This window comes from Cyanistes caeruleus, chromosome 20 (assembly GCF_971803275.1).
Source record: "Cyanistes caeruleus chromosome 20, bCyaCae1.hap1.1, whole genome shotgun sequence".
NCBI lineage: Eukaryota > Metazoa > Chordata > Aves > Passeriformes > Paridae > Cyanistes > Cyanistes caeruleus.
This window is the reverse complement of record NC_141720.1, coordinates 5,524,203-5,540,296: the sequence shown is the minus strand read 5'-3', so window position 1 is coordinate 5,540,296 and position 16,094 is coordinate 5,524,203. Positions and strand designations below refer to the sequence as shown.

The window sequence follows — 16,094 nt, the reverse complement described above, 5'->3', positions numbered from 1 at the left end:
CAGGAATCCTGCAGCAGACAGAAGACCCCTCCTTACCCAGGACCTCCACGTAGAAATGCCTCCTGGTCTCCCCAGCTACGTTGCTGGCCAGGCAGGAGTAGTGACCACCATCCTGGGCTCGTGCATGGGTGAGCCTCAGCAGCCAGCCCCCTGGAAGCACAGAGCAGAGAGGTCTCAGGGCCCTAATCCAGGTGCCAGCACATCCCAGCTCTGCTCCTGTGGGGCTGTAGCTCCACCATGAGTTTGAACTCATCAGTGTTGGGGCAAAACACGCTCCCAAAGCACTCATCTCTCACAGCACCCAGACCCCTGACCTGAAAGCACGTGTGTGTGCTCGCTGGGGGTGACAGGAGAGCCTTCCCAGAACCAGGTGACGGTGGGCTGGGGAATGCCAGTGGCCTCGCACGTCAGCGTCAGGGATCCTTGCAGGGAAACGCTGACATTGGTTGTCAATCCTGATCCTTGAATGAACTCAGGAGGAACTGGGCATGCAGAAAAAGACAGACATCCATGTGCAGAGCAGCCAGGACATCAAAGGAGCCAAGCAAAGAGGAGAGAACTGGGTGAACCTGGTTTTTCCCACCTTCTTGCTTTGCACAGCTTTAGGACACAAATCCAGAAGGACCACCACCTGAAGATGGTGACTTTAAAGGTGCTATGGGACCCACAGCAAATATGTGCCACTTACCTGCACACCTGAGCCCAGGCTTACAGGTGTCAGACTGGGATGGCCACACAGCCTGAGCCACCTCAGAATAACCTTTTATAACTCAAGTGACCTTCACCCATGAGTTTTCCCCAAGTCCTTGGGTAGTAGAGCACTTTATATGAGACAATCTGCTGTGATGGCTCTGGAAAGAAACTCCTGCCTGATGGACACAGTTCTACAGCTATTCCTGAAGCCCTGCTGACCCTGAGACCTGCTATGGGCTGGATTGTCCAGAATCTACTCCACATCAAATTACTCCAAATCACCACCCTCCTTGTCCTGCCTGCATCCACACCAGCCCCATCCCATGTCCTTACCATGGACCACAACATCAAACTCCCTCTGCTGCTGCCCCTCTGCGCTGGTGACCAAGCAAGTGTAGTGTCCTGCATGGGCCACCTCTGCCCTGGGGATGTGCAGCCGCCTCCCTTGCTCTGTAAGCAGGAGCCCATCCCCACCAGCCACGGGCTGCCCGTCCTTCGCCCACATCACCCGTGGTGGTGCTGTCCCCACGGCCTCGCACTCCAGAACTGTCTCACCGCCCTCGATGACAGAAACCTTCCTCGGGGCGTTGCTGCCGCCCTGGAGCCTTGGCAGTGCTGTGGGCAGAGGGACACAGGGTGGAGGGTCATGGCTCAGCCATGCACAAGTGGAGGGGCAAAGCTGACCCAGGTAGCAACATCCCTTCCAAAATATCCAAGACACCAGGCAATGGCTTTTAGGTCCAGCTGGACCTTGCATTGAGAGAAGTCACAACACCTCCACCCACCCCCACTGGTGTCTGGTCCCCCATGCTCACCGTGCACCTCCAGGTGATGTTCCTTGCTGCTGCTGCCGGCAGCATTGCTGCACTCACAGATGTACGTCCCCTGGTCCAGCAGCTGTACCTTCTCCATGTACACCATGTTCCCTCCTGGGGACACCAGCTTTGGGCTCCCTGGCTGGGTGGAGAGGGGCTCACCTGCCCAGGGAAGGGGACAGCAGCTTCCCCTCAGGCTCCCAGCAGGACCAATTCCCACCCAGAAGCTGGATGCTGCTCAACAAAAAGCGCTCCTTGCTCCAAGGAGACCAACAAGTTGTTCAACCCATGTGGGTAGAGATGAGGCTGAGGAATAGGGCCCTACCATCCTTCCACCAGCTCAGGGTGGGCAGGGGGATCCCATGGCACTCGCAGGCCAGCTGGACAGACTCTCCCTCTAGCATGGACACGGTCTCGGGCTCTGGCGAGGAGAAGGATGGAGGCACTGCAGGGATGAGAGGAGCAGCTCATTGATGACACTGGACAAGAAGAGAAGGGCAGGACCTCACTGGAGCTCCATCCTGCTGGATGCACACCCCCCACAGCCCTGCTGGGTGCCACAAAAAGCTCTGTGACATTCCCCTGCCCTGGCTTCATGTGAAAACAATAATCTTGTCTCTCCAGCCAAACCAGGGATGCTTTTAATTGCACGTGGCCAACTGCAGAGGATGACCAAGCATCCCACAAGCAGGCCAAGGTCAGGTTGGCCAGACACAGCCTTATTAGGCAGCCCTGCACACTGAGAAGGTTACCCAAGTCTTTCCATTATTGGATGATGTTCTCAGCTGCTCTTAAATACAGCTGGCTGGAAAATGGTAACTCCTTCCCATGAGGGATATCAGTTTGGAGAACAAAAGCCCCAACACCCAGAAACCCTTGAAAAACAAAAACAGCAGAACCCAAACAATCCACCCGAGCCAGGACGGCAGACGTGCAAACATTTCCCTGGGAAGAGATTTCAGGAACAAGCCCAGAGCAGGAGAACTGGATCTTCTCCACTCCCTGGCCACCTGCCTGCAGGACTTCCACCAACTGGCCTAGAGCATCCCTGAGAAAGGCCAGAGCCTGGCTCAGCCCCCGGTGCTGTGGACATGCTGAGTGGTCTGGGAAGCTGCAGGGATGCTTGGATCAAATGAGAAAAAGCATCCAGTGCCTGTCCTGGCGGCAGCCCAGGAGTCACCACTGAGTCCCCCGAGTCCAGGGAGGACAGAAATGTCACCAGGCACACAGGATGCAAAAGGGACAGGGTGGGTAGGTGACCCCATAATGGGGACCTGGCAATACCCATCCATAGGACCATGGCTTTCCAGGACATAATTTGGGATGAACTCAGGGAATTGCAAATGAAGCAGAGGACAGGGGTCTGCTAGAGCCATCTTCCATGATGTATCCTGAGGGCTGGGACCCCTGATGGGCTGGGACAGCCCCACTGATGCCATGGTCACGCGAGATACTGCAGGGGAGAAGCCCTCATCTCTCAGGAAACCACAGCTGCCCTCACCAGTGACCTGCAGGCTGTACCAGAGCTCGGCCACTCCAGCCACATTGGAGGCCACGCAGCGGTAGCTGCCGGCATCGGAGAGTCGGGCACGAGGGATCTCCAGGCGTTTCCCATCCCTGGACAGGGTCAGTCCTGCTCTGGCTGACAGCAGCTCGTGCCCCTTGTACCAGGAGACGTCTGGAGGGAGGCAGAGAGCTGAGCTGTGAGGAGCGATGCTGCTGCCCCCCTCAGCCAGGGAAAGCCCCAGGGATTCACCAGCAAGAGCCGAGGGACAGGACTGACTCACCGGGGTCAGGCAGCCCCGAGGCCAGGCACTCCAGGGATGCCGAGCTGTTCTCCAGGATGGCCAGATCCACCGAGCTGGGTTCAATGTTTGGAGGCACTGCAATCCAGCACACTCTGTCATCGGCTCAGTGTGACCAGGCTGTCTGCAGCCACCACAGTGCAGGGCCCAGGGGCACAGACAGGCCACCAATGGCTCTCGGCACACACCGAGCCCTGGCAGAGCAGCAGCCGGGATCCACAGCTCTGGGAGGGGACCACAACACGCCGTGGTGCCACCACTTCTCCCCAGGGCACCCAGCAGGTTTGGTCCCTGCCCCAGTCAGATTCATTCTTCCCAGGCAGGAATCACCATTCCCTGCCTGGTTTCTCACCTGGCAGTCTCAGAGTCACATCCTGCTGGTGTGACTCCACATCCCAGGAGGGAGGACTGAAACACTGGTCAAGGATTTACTGCCAGTGTGCCAGTGGCCATCACCTCTCAGCTTCATTGACAAAGGACAAGATCCCAAGGGTGCAAGTGACCCTGCAGCTACCAAAAAACTGGGCCAAGAGCTCCCACCCCTTTGGACAGCCGTGTTCTTCCTAACTCATGGGATGGGTAGCCCATCTCACCCCCAATGCTGCGCTCACCATGCACTGAAACATGCACTTCTGCCTGGGCCAGCCCTGCCCAGTTGCTGCCCTGGCAGATGTAGAGCCCTTCGTGACCAAGCCCCACTTGGGTGACCAGGAGAGTCCCACCATCCTTGGACACCACCACGCCATCCTGCCCTTCCAGAGGGTGCCCATCCTTCAGCCACCTGCGAGGAAGGGGACAGGCAGCAAGTCCTTGGTCTGTCCTGCCACCACCCACGGCCTGTCTGCGCACCAACAGGGTGAACAGTGGGGTGCTGGCAGCAAGGACTGTCCCCTCATCACCTGGAATGGGGCTGGCAGTGCCAGCAGAGGACTGTTGAGCAGAAGACACCAGAGACAAGGAGAAGGAATGGATGCCCCCCACCCTAAGGGACACCCCAAGCCAGAGGCCCCTGCCACCCATCCTGGTACCACAGGGAGCACCCACCACTCTGCAGCACTCACTGGATCTGGGGTGGGGGGTTGCCCATGGCGTGACAGTGAATCCTCAGGGAGGTGTTGGCAACAGCTGTCAGGTGCCTTTCCCCATCTCCAATCCACAGCTGAGGGGGAGCTGGGGGGAGAGGGGACCTCAGGCTGGGATCACCCTCGGATCCTGGCACAGGGATGTGAGAGCAGCCAGGGGTTTGGAGGGTGCAGGACCCCAGAGACAGAGGAAGCCCAGGGAGGGGTGTTTGAACCTTGGACGTGCAGGCTGTAGCTGAGAGAGGCCCTCCCCGCGGCGTTGGTGGCCGTGCAGGTGTAGAGACCGGTGTCCATCACCTGGGGCTCAGCCAGGTGGAGGGATCCTGAAGGGAGGACCCTGTACCTTGGGGGAGAAGGAACAGAAAAGCTGGATGGGAGAAACAGCCATATTATCCATCACCCAACCCCGAGCAGGAGCCAAGGGCTGAGGGCTCACCATCACCTTGGGACAGCCAAGAGAAGGTCACCACGGCCACCTCCCATTCATAGAGGGTGGCACAGCTGCCCATGGGGGAAAATCCCCTTTGCTCAGCCCCTGCACGAGCTCAGCACAAGGCAGCACATGAGCCCAGGGGGATGAAGGAGCACAAGGGTCCCCCCAGAGCACAGTCCCTGCAGCTGGAGCTGGCCACGCTCTCATTCCCAGCCTCATCTGTGCTCCACAGACATAACATCATCTCAGCCCATGGCTGCAGATTCCTCCTGGTGTGCTCCCATAAATCATCCAGCAAAGACAAGCCAGCTGAGATGTGGAGAGCAGCACAGGTCAGCCAGGAACAACCATGGCAAATCAGACACGAACAACAAGGCAATACATCCCCCAAGAAGAAAAGCAGGACACCTTCCTGCTTCCCCAGGCCACAGCAATCGTCAGGTACACAGAAATTGGGGCTTAACCCCAAGACTGGGGCCTGTGACTTTAGGGGGTCCCTTCCAACATGGCGCTAACATATGGAGAAAACACTGGAAGACCAAGACACCAGATAATCTGGGGAATGGTTGGATATGTGTTTATCCTCACCTATCAAATCACATTAAATGACTGTCTCATGGCTTCAGCTTCAACACCATCAACAAATTGATTTGTCCCTCCAGAAGTCACTCACTGGAACAAAACTGGCCTAAATCCCCACATTCCTGTACAGACAAACCCACTGCTGGGCTAAAAACTCTGTTTGTGCCAAACCTCATCCCAGGAAGCATCAAGCCCTGTTCCAGAACTTCCCAGAGGAATCCACCATCCCCAGGCACATCCTTGACCTGGTGACAGCACAAGGCAGGAATGTGCATGAAGACAGACAGACAGCGGGGTGAGGAGCTGTGCTGGAGCTGCCTTTCCTTCCCAACCCCAGCCCTGTGTCCAGGGTAGGCACATGAGCGACTGGAAGCAGCTGCTTGGTCCCAGCAGGTGTTTGGGTGATGGGAGAAAAGCCTGGTGCTCTCCAAGGAGAGTAGAGCTAATGCAGTACTGCTTGGCTGCCTCAGCTCCTGCACTCAGCATTGGCCACAGGATGCCAGGGATGCCCTTCACATCTCCCTGCCCAGCAGCTGAGACCCTTCATGCACCTGACATCCCTCTGAAGAGACACAAAATCCCAGGGGATGGTGGCCCCCAGCACCCACAGCCCTCCTTACCTGGTGGTGGCGAGGGGCAGTGGCTGGGACTCCCGGCTCCACACCACCAGGGGAGGGGGATATCCTTGGGCCTCACAGGGCAGGGTGGTCTCCTGCCCCAGCACAGCCAGGACGGTGACAGGCTCCGATGCCTGAGATCCGTTCACGCTGATCCTGGGCTTGGCTGGATGGAGAGGGAGTGCAGCTGGTGCAGGGACACTTCAGGTGCCCCACAGCCCTCATCACTTCTCTTCCCATCCTGCAAACCCATCTGGCACCTGGATTGGTGCTCCAAGGAAGCCAGGAGTGTTCCCAGGTCATTGTCTCCCTGCCAGTCCCCTCTGGAGCTGTCCTGAGCACTCACTGCTGATGGAGAGCTGCATCTCCCGGCTGGAGAATCCTGCTGCATTGGTGGCTGTGCAGAAGTAGGTGCCAGCATCCCCAGGGGATGACGAAGGAATCAGAAGGGTCCCATCAGGGTCAAGTTGGTAGTGTGAGCTCAGTGAAATGGGCTCCGTGCCCTGCAGAGGAAAGGGAAGGGAGGAAGGCAGAGATTCTTCCATGAGCTGAACATCCCAAAGGCAAGAAGAGAGCTCTGGACTCATCAGAGCAAGCCATGTCCTGGCCCCAGCTCCCCAGGGCAGTCGGTGCCACCTCCCGCAGCAGCCACAGCCACACTGGAGAGCTACACCCGCTTCAGACACACTGCCCTGCAGAAGCCTGGCTGGCAGGGCCACAGCAGCCTGCCTGTCCCTGTCACCTACCTTTGCCCAGGTGACAGCAGGGGGGGGCACGCCAGTGGCATTGCACCGCAGGGTGACAGCCGCTCCCTCGGTGGCGGTGACAAGAACAGGGCCAGGCTCGATGCTGGGAGGAACTGGGAAGGAAGAGAAGCCGCTCATCCTGCGTGGCCAGGGCAGAGAGCAGAGCACCTGCGCTGTGTCACTGCCGAGTGGGGACACCTGTCACTCACCGTGGATGACCAGGGACACGTCCTGCCTGTGCGAGCCCAGGGCGTTGGTCACCTCACAGGTGAAGGTCCCTGCATCCCCCTGTGATGCCTGGTCCACGTGCAGGCTGCCATCAGCCCGGATGGAATAGTGTTCACCTGGGGCTACCTGGACATGGGCAGAGAGCAGAAAACAGGACAGATGGCAGGGTCAAACACCAACATACCACTGCATCTTCAGGGCACATCCAGAAATGAATCCTTGAGCAACATCCTGATGCGGAGATAAACCCACGTTACCTTCCCAACACAAATGCTCTATTGCATTCTTCCCCCAGCAAAGGCTGGGGGACCCTTCCTGCAGTGAAGCCCCAACAGAGGGTAGGTGTTCATCTACCCACCCTCCATCCCAGCAGGCAGGCATGGGAGTCTCACCATCTGCCCATCCTTCAGCCAGCGGCGGGCTGGGAACGGGCTCCCAGCCAGGATCACGCAGGGCAGGGACACAGGCTGGCCTGGGAGCACACGGACCACGGGGGATGCAAGAGCTATTTCTGGGGCTGCTTGAAAGAGGGGAAAGGGAACCAGTACTAATCAGTGATAAACTGGCCAGGAATGCTCAGGAGAATTGATCTAGATCACCTTTCGTCCAAGGTCTGGATCCTGGCTCAGCATAAGTCAGCTCCAGTCCCACTCCCCTGGGAATTTGGGGATATTGGGATTGCTGTTTGGGTCCATGTCAGCACATGAAGCCAAAGAGGGCTTGGAAGGGCATTGCCCAAACCCTGCCCTGGGGTTGCTGAGCATTCACTGTGGCCAGCCCGGGACCAGAGTCAGCTGCTCTGATCTGCCACTCACTCACTGCTGGATCGATTCACCAACCAAAGCACAGAGAAACAAACCCTGTCCAGTGACTGTGAGCTTGACCTCTGCGTGGATTTTCCCAAACTCATTCTGTGCTTCACAGATGTAGGTGGCCTGGTCATCCAGCGAGGCACCTGGAGCACAGTGGGGAGAAGCCTCAGCCTGGTGGGGTTGGAGAGCCCCAGGCAAGCCCCAGGACGGGGAGCACCCTGCCCTGCCCCACTGCCACCTCCAATGGGGACAGACCCCTCGGTGCTCGCAGGCTGTTACTGCACAGCTGAGCCTGCACGAGTCACAAACACGAATAAATGAGTGCACACTCAGCTCTTACTGTCAATGAGGAGCTGGGCAGCCTCCAGCTGGCTGGAAACACCCCGTGGTCCCTGCCAGCCCACCACGGGCTTCCCGTCCTGCCGGGACCAGGTGACCTGTGGCAGGGGAGATCCCTCCACACGGCACAGCAGGCTCACACTCTCCCCGATCTTGACCTCCATGTCGCCCAGGGGCTCAGGAAAGTGAGGGGCAGCTGGAGGAGAGAGCAGCAGAGAAAGAGCTCAGGTAAATCCAGCATCCCAGCTGCCCCACAGCTGGGCCTGGAGAAGGGATAGGGCTGCAAAACCAATGAGCCAGGTTCCCTGATGAGTTACAAGACTGACTTTAAAGCACTTGGTGTTTTTCCAAAGCTGACAGAGCCGTTGCAGCTTTCATCTCTTCCAGTTACACTCATCGACCCCTGGCTCAGCAAAATAACTTGCACTTTTCCATCTTTAACTGCTTTAAACCTGCTGCCCTCAACACAGAGCCTGTCCTCCTCCTCCTCATGCTCCTTCATCCCTTCTGCCTCCAGCAAAAGATTTTCACCTGCATTTTCAGACACACAAAAGTCAGCCCCCACCTCTGCCTAATCCCACTGAATGCACTTTGCACCCTCAGTTGTGTCCCAAGCCCTCATGTCCCAGTGCAATAACAACTGCCTTGTCTTTTCCCACTTGTTGAGCCTCCTGCATCTTCCCAAAGCTTGAAAATCCTGCCAGGCTTCTGCCTCTTTGTACCAGGCACCAACACCTCCCTGCTGGGGAGGAGACTTCGAAAATCTCTCCCCAGGAGACTTGGAAAGCAGCAAAGGGGAGCTGAGCCAGGAGGGAGAGCTGTGGAACAGGCTTGAGCACCCGGTAGGACCAGCAGGACTTACAGCCCACGTGCAGGACGGTGCTGTCGAAGGCGATGCCAGCCTCGCCAAGGGCCTGGCAGCCGTAGAGCCCCGCGTCCTCCTCCCGCACCGCCTGCAGCCGCAGCACCGCGCGCTGGGCGCCCACCGGGAACGTGGCCATGGCCTGCTCCCCTGCCCCGAGACCCCACATCAGCACCCTGGCTGCCTCTGTGGGCCCCTCCTGATGTCACACCAGGCGACCCCACCTGCCTGTCCCTGCGGGGCAGCGGAGGGGTCCCAGCGTGGGCTCCCGGGCTCACCTTTGTACCACACGACGTGGGGTGGGGGTGCCCCCGAAACCCAGCACTCCAGGGTCACATCCTCTCCCACCAGCACCTTCAGGCTGGGCGTCACTGCCAGGATGGCAGGAGGTTCTGTGCCATGGGGAGAGATGTCTCTGGTCACTCTCTGCTGCGCTGGGTGCGGTGCCATCCAGCCCGAGGGGAGTGCAGAGCCCTGGAGCTGTCCCCCAGCGCCCTCCATCACACACAGCCCCATTCCCGTGTGCTGCCCTCAGCAGGGAGCAGGTACCAGTGAACTCCAGGGTGATCACTTGCTCATCCCAGCCCAGTGTGCTGCTGGCATAGCAGCTGTAATTCCCTGCATCCTCTGGGACAGCAGACCTGATGTGCAGGGTACCCTCAGCATCCCTGAAAACCCTGCAGCAAACGGGAGAGAAAGGGAGAAATGAGCCCTGTGAAAACAGGACTGATGGAAAATGAGTTGATATAAATGAGCAGGTTTCAGGCCGTGCTGGGCATGTGGTGGATGTGGGTCAGCTCTTAGAGCCAGCTGCTGCAGGGAAGGACTTTGCTTTGAACCAGGCAAAAGCACTGAGAATTGGGCTTTTTCATCTCAGAAGTCCAAAAGTCTTCCCCAAAGTCAACTCTGGTACTCACAGCCTGACATGGGCAGTTGAAAGGCAAAAAAGCAGAAGAAATTAAAGGGAAGTACAAGGAGTATTTTGAGACTTGAGCTTACACCAGGTGTGCAAAGTGGGGACGGTGACCTGGATAAAGCTTAAAAATAAATATAAGAAATTAAGGCCAGCAGCATGCCAAGCATCTCAGGAGCATGGGCTGGGATACTGCAATGCCTCCCTCTTTCCAGAGCTATGGCAACCCCCAATCCTCCCTCCCTCAACTTGTACATCCCTGCAAGGGGAGCACCATCCCTGTGGGACAGGCATGATGGAGGCTCCTGGGTCCCCAGGGGTTACCTCTCATCCTGCTGCAGTGCCCAGCCCCAGCGCTTCCAGGTGCTGTGGGGCTGGGGGTGCCCCCCGGCCGTGCAGTTCAGCCTCAGCTCCTGGCCCCTCCTGAAACGCTGGGGACTGGGGTCCACCTTCACCCACGGCGCCTCTGCACGGGGTTGGAGCAGGGCTCAGCCCCTGGGTGCCATTCACCACCCTCCCACAGGGCAGCAAAATATCCCCCGGGCCAGGGTCCCACACCGGGGCAAAGCCTACCCTGGATGAAGAGCCACAGCGAGGCGGTGGCGGTGCCACGAGCGCTCTGTGCCACGCACTCGTACAGGCCCCCGTCCCCCGGCCGCACGTGGCTGATCTCCAGGGAGCGGTTCTGCAGCAGCCGGGTCCGGCCGTCCCCTGGCTGTGCCTCCTTCCCATCCCAGCTCCAGCTCAGGTTGTAGGGCACATCCCCCAGGACCACGCAGGACATGACCACGTCTTGGCCTGGTGAAGCCGTGATGTTTCCCGGGGCGATGAGACGCGGTGGTGGCTCTACAAACACGGGGTGCCTGGGTGAAAGGAGCCCATGCCTGGCCATGGAAAGGGCTCTAAGGCTTGGCACAAGCATCCCCCACCTGAGACAGAGACGTAGGCACGAGCCCGGCTCACTCCGACCTTGCTCGTGGCCGTGCACTCGTAAAAGCCCTCGTCGCTCTCGGACACTGCGGGGATCAACCAGCTGATGTTCCCTGAAACCCTACAAAAAGGGAAAGATGAAAATATGGATCGCTCCCACCTTGGGATTGCCATCCTAGTCCTATTCCCCAGGACTTTTTTTTTCATCTAAGTCAAGCAAAGAGGTGCAGCCCCAGTTACTGCAGACCTGCCCCTTGGGATTTTCCTCTTGGGGTGCTCAGAACCAAAAGGCACCCACCCAGCACACAGCACCCCCTCAGCTGGGACAGCTCAGGGACTCACATGGGTCCCTCCTGGGGCTCACTGGACCATACCAGAGGCTCACCTGAAGAGCTGCTCTTCCCTGAGCTTCATCCTGCCACGGCTGAGCTGCAGGCGGAAGGGGATCTCACTCCATGCAGAGCAGGAGATGAGCTGTGGCTCACGGTTGTAAGCCTGGATATTTCTGGAGATGTTCACTTTAGGTAGACCTGGAAAGGGTTGGGGACGTGCACAACACCCTTGGAAGCTCACTGGGAGCTGCACTGGGGAGCAGAGTGACCAAGGAGAAACCAAAGCAGAGGCAGTGCTGGAACCCCTGGTCCCTGCTCAGCATCTGCGGGTTCCACTCACCGGGGACCACGCTGGTGTAGGTCACCCCTGAGAGGCGGTGCAGGGGGTGGCCCCGGCCATCTTCACCCTTCACCTTCAGCAGAAAGTCACCCGGGGGGACCCAGAGGGGCGAACCCACCCAGAGCTGTGTGCTGGAGCCCGAGGAGGCGTTGAGGAGGGGCTGGGCAGGCAGCGAGAGCAGAACGTGGCCCGAGGTGTTGAGGAGCTCGATGTCCTGCAGGCGCCCAGGCGGCCTCAGACCGCTGCAGTTCACCAGCACAGAGATGGGCAGACCTGGAAAGCGGGGAGGGAAAAGCCACCAGCCGCGTTCCCAGCTGCCCAGATTCAGCCTGCAGCCCCTCGGGCAGCACCACCCTCACCCTGCACCGGCCGCTCCCCGGGCTGGCTGCTCTCAAATTCCGGCTGCGTGGAGAAGTTGGCTTGAAAATTAACGTTGCTGATGCCCGTGATCCTCAGTGAGTGGCGGCCACTGCTCTGGGTCTGGAAGCAGATTGAGAGCCAAGGGCTGAGGGCAGGGGAAGGGGGAGGAGATGGGAAAGGGACAGGTTGCAGCTGGCCCCTTTCAGCCTGCTCAAACATCCTCTGCCTGGCCGGAGATGGAAAGTCCAATCCTGGAAAAGCCTGGCAAGCCAAATACCCATCAGGGAAAGGCAGAGGATGCACAGGTCTGCCACCAGCCTACCGTGACCAGCCATGTCCCTGGCTCGTAGGGCTCCAGGGCCACCACCATGGCTGAGTTGGGGATGCTGAGCAGCTCCTTCAGACCTCGGCCTTTCTCCAGGACCTTTCCTGTAACAGTCAGTGAATGTCTCGGATGGGCAACCCAGGTCCATCCCCTGGATCCCACAGCAGCCAGGAGTCGCTTCCCTCAGGGCTCAGGGTAGTGCAGATCCCATCACAGCTCACAGCCTGGGTAGCAGGCAAAACCCTCAAAGCCAGAGGCAAAGCCAGCCTGGGAGGGATGTGCTGGTGTTTACTGAGGGCTTTGCAGCTCATCACTTTTTCATTTGAGTTTTAGGGCAGGCTTTGGTGAGCTCCCTTCCTGCTTGTCCTCACCCGAGGTCTTTCTGGGGGGCAAAGCATCACCTCCCCGCCTCCCCTTGCTGTCCCTCTTCCCTGAGCTCCTACCTGCTGGATCCTGGACCTTGATCCCAGGGGCAGGGCCACTCAGGGAAATGGTGACCTCCTTCAGGCTGGGGTCAAAGGGGACCTGCCATGTGTTCTCCCCACCATCCTCATGGTCCGTGGACAGTAGGTGCACCTTGGAAGCCTGGATGGCCTCTTCCACCCACTTCAGCACCTGGAGGCAGGCACGGGGAGGATTAAACCTGGATCTCCCCTCACCAACAGGCACAGGCCTCACTTCAGCACAAGGGGCCAGGTCTCCCCACTCACCTCTGTCACCTGCTGCTTGTCCAGGTGGAAGATCTGCCCGGAGCTGGTGGCAGCGATGCGCTCGTACACGCGGTACCCGGGGTGGCTCCTGTCCCCGCAGTCCCCCGTCAGCACAAACACCACCTGCCACGGCAAGGGCCCCGTCACATCCCACCCACCCACCCACGGGAGGGGCACAGCTGGCACCCACCAGCATCCCAGGACATGGAATCGTCCCGGGGGCTGCACAACTCCCCCCAGCCCAGGGGTTTTTATGGCTGCATCTCACTGATGTGCTGCTGCGGCTGCTGCAGCATCCCCGAGCCGCTGTCGCAGGAGCGCTGCGGGCAGCGCCAGGGCCGCTCACCTGGCTCTGCTTGCGCTGCAGCAGCCGCAGCAGCTCCTCCTGCTGCTCGTAGTCCTTGGCCCGAGCATCCGAGAAGACGTAAACGAAGGAGCCGGGATGCGAGATCTCCACGGCCGCTCTGATGGCTCCCACGCTCATCTCCGGGCAGTCCCCCCCGCCCTGAGGGACACAGCCAGGGACGTGGCACAGGCACCGAGCCCAGCTCCTGCCAGGATCCCAGCCGGGGGATGCTCGCGGGGAGGAACTGCCCCATTTCTCTGGAGTCAGCGGGATGGAACTGCAGGGACCCTCAGTATCTCACAGACCCGTCCCTGTCTCGCTAAAGATAATTAAAGCAGTAATTTCGGGGTCTGTGCTCACAGAAGCCGCTGGTTTCCTGCAGATACCTTTAGTGGGCACATTTGTGCCCGCCCCTGTGGCTGCAGAGCCAGCCACTCCCGGGAAACCTCCTGGCACAGAGAGGACCAGCTCTCATTTTCCCAGGGCTTGGCACCCCGAAGGGCTGAGAAACCATTTGCAGCCTCAGCGTTACACCTCCTGCCAAAACAGCTGCATCCGAAGGGAAACGCCACAGGGACTTAGCAATTCATGGGAGGCAGGGCAAGAGTGGGGATGGATAAAGCAGGATTAAGCTCCTGGGGAACATTTTGGCTGGCAGAAAACAGACGAAATAATTAAAAAAAAAAAAAAAAAAAAAAAGAACCAACTGAGAAATTAAAAACTCGATTATCAAGCAGTGGTTCTAGAAGAGGAAATTTTTGGTTCCATGGAGAGTCTGTGCAAACTCTCCTGGGAACAGCATCTCCATTAGGGACAAGAGCTGTAGACTGGGAATTCTCTGCTCTGTTGCAGGAGTCTGGGACACAGCATCAACATTACCCATCCACTCCACTCCAGCCAGTCTGGCTCAGCCTGAACCCCCATCACACTTGTGGGGGGTTCAGGGATTGCTCCTGGAACCCTCCACCATGCAGTGCCAGGCTTCCCCCCACGGGGCAGGCACCAAGCCAGGCCTGGCAGAGCAGCGTGGGGCTGAGGATGCCTACCTGGACGTGGAGCTCCCGCAGGCGCTGCTGGAAGAGCTGGGGATCCGTGGTGAGGGTGACAGGTCCCACCTCTGCAAGCACATGGACACCACCACCTCAGCCCCCTGACCCAGCACCAGCTTCTTCCAACGCCACCCACGCTGCCTGTGCTCCTGGCATCTGCCCTGGCTCAAACACCTGTGACACTTGGGGTCCAGCACCTGGCCTGCCTTGGCACCAGGAGAGAAGTGGGTTTGGGCAGACCAACCCCTGTGCCCATACTTTGATCACTTCAGCAAACTATCCCTATGCCCAGGAATTTCTCCCAACGTGCTGGGTGGTCCCAGCCAGGGTGAGCTGCAAACCCAGAGCCCTTTTCTGCGGGGGAGGCTCCCAGCAAAGCGATGCAGGAATCAATTCACTGCCTCTGCCTCCTTCCCTGTCTAATGTTTTTCACTCAACTCAATGTTTTCTGAAAATAAAGCTTGGGTCCCACTCTCCTTGTAGGAGTCCAGGGCTCTTCTGGGGAACAGCTGCCCTTTTATGGGTGTGCACAAAGAAAAGGACAAAGACAGGGGCAGAAAGAACTTATTCTGGCATCACAGCAAGTTACCAAAGCCTCTCAGCAAGTGATGTTTTTATTGAGGTGACCTGGAAGCACGTTGTGGACTTGTACAGAAATATCCCCCCTCATTGTTCCGAGGAGATTAGAGCAGGATGGAAGGGGAAGAGCCACCCACAACAAGGTGTCAGCACCCTGGGATTAATGCAGTGGAAACAGCCCATCCACACCGGGTGGCTTGGGGAGAGGAGCCCCAGTGCAGCTCCCAGCTGCTGAGGTGCCATCCCCATCACAGTGCAAGCACTTGTGAAGTGCATGCTTCAGCCCCAGCCCCAGCCAGAGCCACAGCCCAGCTCCCCACAGCCCCATCCCTGGCAGGACACATCCTCACCCTGTCCCGGACGTACCTGGGTCATGGAAGGGCACCAGGGCATAGTTACTGATGGGCTTTGTGCTCCTGCTGAGCGTCCTCTCCAGGATGCGCGAGGCCCCGTCCATCACCTGCACCAGGTCGTCGTACATGGAGCCGGTGACATCGAAGACAAAGGCAAGAGTGGCCCACCCTGGGGGGCTCTCGGCCAGACTGAGGGTCAGCAGCACCCAGAGACCCACAAACACCCCTCCGTGGGGTGGCATCGTGGGGGAGACGCTCAGGTGTCAGGAAGACCCCCTTGTGTCCTTGTCCCGCAGCCCGGGGGGGGACACGGCGGGCGAGGGGCCGCAGAGAAGGGACCCCGGGCAGGGAACGCCCGGCCCTCCGCAGCTGCCGACCTGCTCCTCCAGCGCTCAACTTCTGGCAGGGAGGAGGGAGGGAGGGAGGGAGGGAGGAAAAACCGGACTTTTGGAGCCAGCGACGCGGCAGAGAGGTGGGTGGGAGCTGGAGGAGATGGGGACGGAGATAGAGGGATTGGGAAGCAGATCCTGCAGCCCAAATCCTGCAGGGATTGTCAGAAACGCTGCCCAGGCCCCCTCCCCAGCCCCGACCCCCGGCTCAGAGAGCCCCTGCTCTGCTGGGGGGAGCAGGGGGTTAGGGGAGGACACGGGGGTCACAGCTGAGCACCTGGGAGGAAACCCTGCCAAAACCCAGCGGGGGGAGAGACAGCTGCGCAAGGAGCCCCAAGGAAACAAAATTCCCCTCTGCTGGGCAGGGAGCCATGGAATGGGGGTCTGCAGCGGGGCTTGGAGGACAGAGAGCTCTGCGGGGGGCTCGGGTGGGCTCACCCAGGCAGCCCCCCAC

At 59.1% G+C, this 16,094-nt stretch overlaps 1 protein-coding gene across 1 annotated transcript in view; it reads right to left on the bottom strand.

Moving 5' to 3' along the window:
• HMCN2 (hemicentin 2) overlaps positions 1–15,630 on the bottom strand; it is a 33,029-nt gene extending 17,399 nt beyond the window's left edge. Inside the window, exons 1-32 of the mRNA XM_086857807.1 lie at positions 15,265–15,630; positions 14,317–14,387; positions 13,271–13,429; positions 12,925–13,047; positions 12,658–12,829; positions 12,212–12,318; positions 11,889–12,009; positions 11,530–11,802; positions 11,243–11,387; positions 10,857–10,978; positions 10,501–10,773; positions 10,252–10,393; positions 9,564–9,691; positions 9,293–9,406; positions 9,015–9,164; positions 8,154–8,348; positions 7,861–7,956; positions 7,394–7,518; positions 6,983–7,127; positions 6,774–6,886; positions 6,374–6,530; positions 6,031–6,193; positions 4,611–4,738; positions 4,375–4,483; positions 3,925–4,094; positions 3,296–3,391; positions 3,010–3,186; positions 1,834–1,953; positions 1,509–1,670; positions 1,027–1,308; positions 315–482; positions 37–150 (exon numbers count right to left, since the gene is read on the bottom strand). Coding sequence (XP_086713933.1) covers positions 37–150; positions 315–482; positions 1,027–1,308; positions 1,509–1,670; positions 1,834–1,953; positions 3,010–3,186; positions 3,296–3,391; positions 3,925–4,094; positions 4,375–4,483; positions 4,611–4,738; positions 6,031–6,193; positions 6,374–6,530; positions 6,774–6,886; positions 6,983–7,127; positions 7,394–7,518; positions 7,861–7,956; positions 8,154–8,348; positions 9,015–9,164; positions 9,293–9,406; positions 9,564–9,691; positions 10,252–10,393; positions 10,501–10,773; positions 10,857–10,978; positions 11,243–11,387; positions 11,530–11,802; positions 11,889–12,009; positions 12,212–12,318; positions 12,658–12,829; positions 12,925–13,047; positions 13,271–13,429; positions 14,317–14,387; positions 15,265–15,493 — 4,849 coding nt within the window. The 5' untranslated portion in view covers positions 15,494–15,630. The remainder of the gene's footprint in view (positions 1–36; positions 151–314; positions 483–1,026; positions 1,309–1,508; positions 1,671–1,833; positions 1,954–3,009; positions 3,187–3,295; positions 3,392–3,924; positions 4,095–4,374; positions 4,484–4,610; positions 4,739–6,030; positions 6,194–6,373; positions 6,531–6,773; positions 6,887–6,982; positions 7,128–7,393; positions 7,519–7,860; positions 7,957–8,153; positions 8,349–9,014; positions 9,165–9,292; positions 9,407–9,563; positions 9,692–10,251; positions 10,394–10,500; positions 10,774–10,856; positions 10,979–11,242; positions 11,388–11,529; positions 11,803–11,888; positions 12,010–12,211; positions 12,319–12,657; positions 12,830–12,924; positions 13,048–13,270; positions 13,430–14,316; positions 14,388–15,264) is intronic.
• Positions 15,631–16,094: the final 464 nt, after the last annotated feature.